Raw genomic sequence first — 3727 nt, 5'->3', positions numbered from 1 at the left:
GCTCTTTTTATCTCGTTTCGCCTTATAGGCTTTTAACAACATCAAGGGGTATTCAAATCACAATTATATTCAATTTCGACCACTCCCTCGTTTTCACATACCACCATTCTTATAAGCAACTAGTAATGTAAAACCATATATCAGTATATTCTCATTTTCAAACACCCACAATACATCATACAACAAATAATATTTCAATGTATTTTCTCATTTCACGTACACCATTTCGTCAATCAAATTAAATCATCCACCACTCATATATTTGCAGATAAATCATCTTTAGCATAAATCATAAATTTATATAACAATAATACCACAAATAAAGGAAACATATATAGATAATACTAATTATTTACTTACCTTGACCTTATAATGCTTTTATCTACTCAATTGATATTTTTCAGTCTTTTCACCTTATCCCGTATCCTATAATGAGTTATACCACATATAATTAATATATCGAGAATATCATAATTTCTTTCAAATAGAATGTTAAATATTATTCGCACAATTTCTAATAGTTCTTTAATATTTTATTTTTACTGAAATATAAATTTTCGCTCTTGTTCTTCTTAATAACCAAACACTTTAGGCTTCATAAAAATACTTATCATTTATCATTTAGTTCGTAGGGATTCATTTAACCAAACTCTTTATATATTTATAACTATCGTTTTTAATAGCATTCCTAAATTAGACTATCATTAAAACCTCATTTTTCTTCTTTAATAATATAATATTTATTAAATATAATTCTCGAAATATTTCTATGATTTTTCTATTAATTCCTCGCTACTATATAATTTAATTAAACAACAATACGTAGAATTGTGTATCTAGTTAATAATTTCAATAGAATTGTATAAATTAACTATAGTAATATTTAAATCTAACAAATTTAATAATCTATTTAACGTACGATATCATTTTGCACATGATGTGATATTTATTCAACACTAATTTAAATAACCAAATTCGTAAAATATTATGATTAAATAGTACATCACTCAATATGATCAATATTTAGTCAACAAATTAATTAAATAATATAATTATATAAATTAATAAAAACTAAAATTACAATTTTCACACCTCTGTTCCTTGTTTTTTTTTTTTTCTGCCGAGAGAATTGCAATTTTTAAAATTGTGTATGTGTGTGTTATCTTGTGTGCTGTGTATGTGTGCATATGAAGAAGAAAAAAAAAGGTCAAGAGAGGTGGAGGCGGTGGGGATTAGTGGCCCCACCTTCCACACTTAACTCTTTCTCTCTCTCTCTCTCTCCTTTCTTATTATATATATATATATTATTTACTTATTCGTGCCGTCTATAATGATAGATGAATCAAAAACTTTCAATTGAACTTATTCTTTCAATTGGTATTTTTGTATATCCTCCTATTTGACAAAAATGGAAACTTAGGTAAATGCTTTAGAAACATATGTATAAAAATACCATATTTCATTTAGCCCCTTTATGCTTACTATAACTAGTTATTTCGGTTTTCTACTAGTGGCTTTAACTATAACTTCAGCTCTATTTATTGGTCTGAGCAAGATACGACTTATTTAAACTTTCTATTTGTATTAAAATTTTCTTTTTAAAATACCCATTACGTTCTTATATTTTCTTAATTGATATATATTATCCCCAAATATGATAACGAACTCTAATTTAATCCGTTCAAGTTTTGTTATGTTCGAATTATGACCTATTATTTATTTACTAATTAATTAAGTTTCAAAAAGATTTATCAATTAACCCTACAATTATGTATTATAATCTTTAGGGCGTCACAGTTCTCCACTCCTAATAAAAATTTCGGTCCTCGAAATTTAACTAACTTACGGACTCACGGAATAAATATGGGTATTTTTCTCTCATGTTCTCCTCAACCTCCCGGGTGGCTTTCCTTGGAGAGTGATGACTCCATTTGACCTTCACCATAGGTATTTCTTTATTTCTCAATTTCTTTATACTCCGGTCCAGAATTTCTATCGGCTCTTTTACATATGTCAATTATCTCTATCACTGGGTCATGCAAAATATGATAATTCTGTGGGTAATGCTAACCGATTGGCTAGTGGTCCAATGTATCTCAGACTCAACTTTCACTGCTTCCCAAATCTCAAGATTCCTCTCCATGGTGATACTTTTAGAAAAACTATTTCCCCCATCTTGTACTTTATCTCTCTGTGATGTTTATCATCGTAACTCTTCTGTCGATCATTTGCTGCCTTCAAATATTTTTTTAACTATTTTTATCTTGTCCACTGTTTCTTGAACTAACTCCAGCCCCTCAAGTTGTCTCAATCCCTCAATATCCCCAATAGATAAGATTCGACATTTCCTTCCATACAAAGCTTCATATGGAGCCATACCAATACTAGGATGAAAGCTGTTGTTATAAGCAAATTCCATCAGTGGTAGATGATCATCCCAATTTCCTTTGAATTCAATTACGCAGGTTCTCATCATATCCTCTAGTGTCTGAATCGCTCTTTCTGACTGTCCATTGATCTGAGGATGAAACGCTGTACTGAAATGGAATTTTGTACCTATAGCCGTTTGCAAGCTTCTCCAAAAATGAAAAGTAAATTGAGGATCTCTCTTAGAAACTATAGAGGTAGGAATGCCATGTAATCTCACAATTTCTTAAATATATAATTCGACTAGCTTATCCAAAGAATCATTTTGACAAATTGGAAAGAAATGTGTAGATTTAGTCAATCTGTCAACAATCACCCAAATAACATCATGTCTTCTGAACATACGTGGTAACCCAATGACAAAATTCATAGTAATCTTTTCCCACTTCCATTCAGTTATAGAAAAAGATTGAAGCTTACCCATTGGTGCTTGGTGTTATGCTTTTACTTGCTGGCAAGTTAGATATTTTGTCATAAACTCTGCCACATCTTTCTTCATTGTTGACCACCAGTAATAGGGTCTCAAATCCCGATACATCTTGGTATTGCTAGGATGCATAGAATATGGTGCATAGTGTGCCTCGTGCATAATTTCCATTCTCAACTCTTCTACGTTTAGTACGCATGTACGTTTTTCATTGAACAATATACCATCTTCTTGGATTATAAACTGATCGCTCTTTCCTTTTTGTACCTTAGTCTTCATCCTCTGTAGATATGGATCTCTATCCTGTGCATCCTTAATTTTATCTTTGAGAGAGGGCTTCACTTGTATAGTAGCCAGTAAAATATCACCACCAATGCGAAAGTGTGCATCCATAGCTCTGAGGGCAGTCAAATACTCCATGTTATAGCAGATCATACTTGCAAGTTGGTCTAATTTATTTCTACTCAAAGCATCTGCTACAATGTTTGCCTTTCCGGGATGATAGTCAATGGTGCAATCATAGTCCTTCAAAAGCTCCATCTACCTTCTTTGCCTCAAATTCAACGCCTTTCTGTGTTGGGATATACTTCAAATTTTTGTGATTTGTAAATATTTGAAATGTCTCCTCATACAGGTAATGGCTCCAGATCTTTAATGCATATACTATGGCTGCTAACTCTAGATCATGGGTTGGATAATTCATTTCACGTGGCCTCAGCTGTGTCGAAGAATAAACTATAACTCTCCCATGTTGCATCAAGACACACCCAAGTCCTTGTCGTGAAGGGTCAATAAATACCACATATCCTCCATCCCCAGACGGCAAAGCAAGGATAGGTACTGAGGTAAGTCTCTTCTTCAACTCCTCATAAC

At 32.0% G+C, this 3727-nt stretch overlaps 1 protein-coding gene across 1 annotated transcript; it reads right to left on the bottom strand.

Moving 5' to 3' along the window:
• Positions 1-2863: 2863 nt before the first annotated feature.
• LOC148786669 (uncharacterized) lies at positions 2864-3274 on the bottom strand. The gene has a single exon (XM_088886223.1). It carries the CDS (start codon positions 3272-3274, stop codon positions 2864-2866), a length of 411 nt encoding a protein of 136 aa, XP_088742349.1.
• Between the last annotated feature and the right edge of the window lie 453 nt (positions 3275-3727).

This window comes from Sesamum indicum, linkage group LG10 (assembly GCF_026168435.1).
Source record: "Sesamum indicum cultivar Baizhima isolate 11 linkage group LG10, ASM2616843v1, whole genome shotgun sequence".
NCBI classification, from domain to species: Eukaryota; Viridiplantae; Streptophyta; class Magnoliopsida; order Lamiales; family Pedaliaceae; genus Sesamum; species Sesamum indicum.
This window is presented reverse-complemented; position numbering and strand designations above follow the sequence as displayed.

Coding starts and splice junctions, on each gene's coding strand:
- LOC148786669 (XM_088886223.1), bottom strand. CDS start 3,274: ATGGAGTATTTGACTGCCCTCAGAGCTATGGATGCACACTTTCGCATT.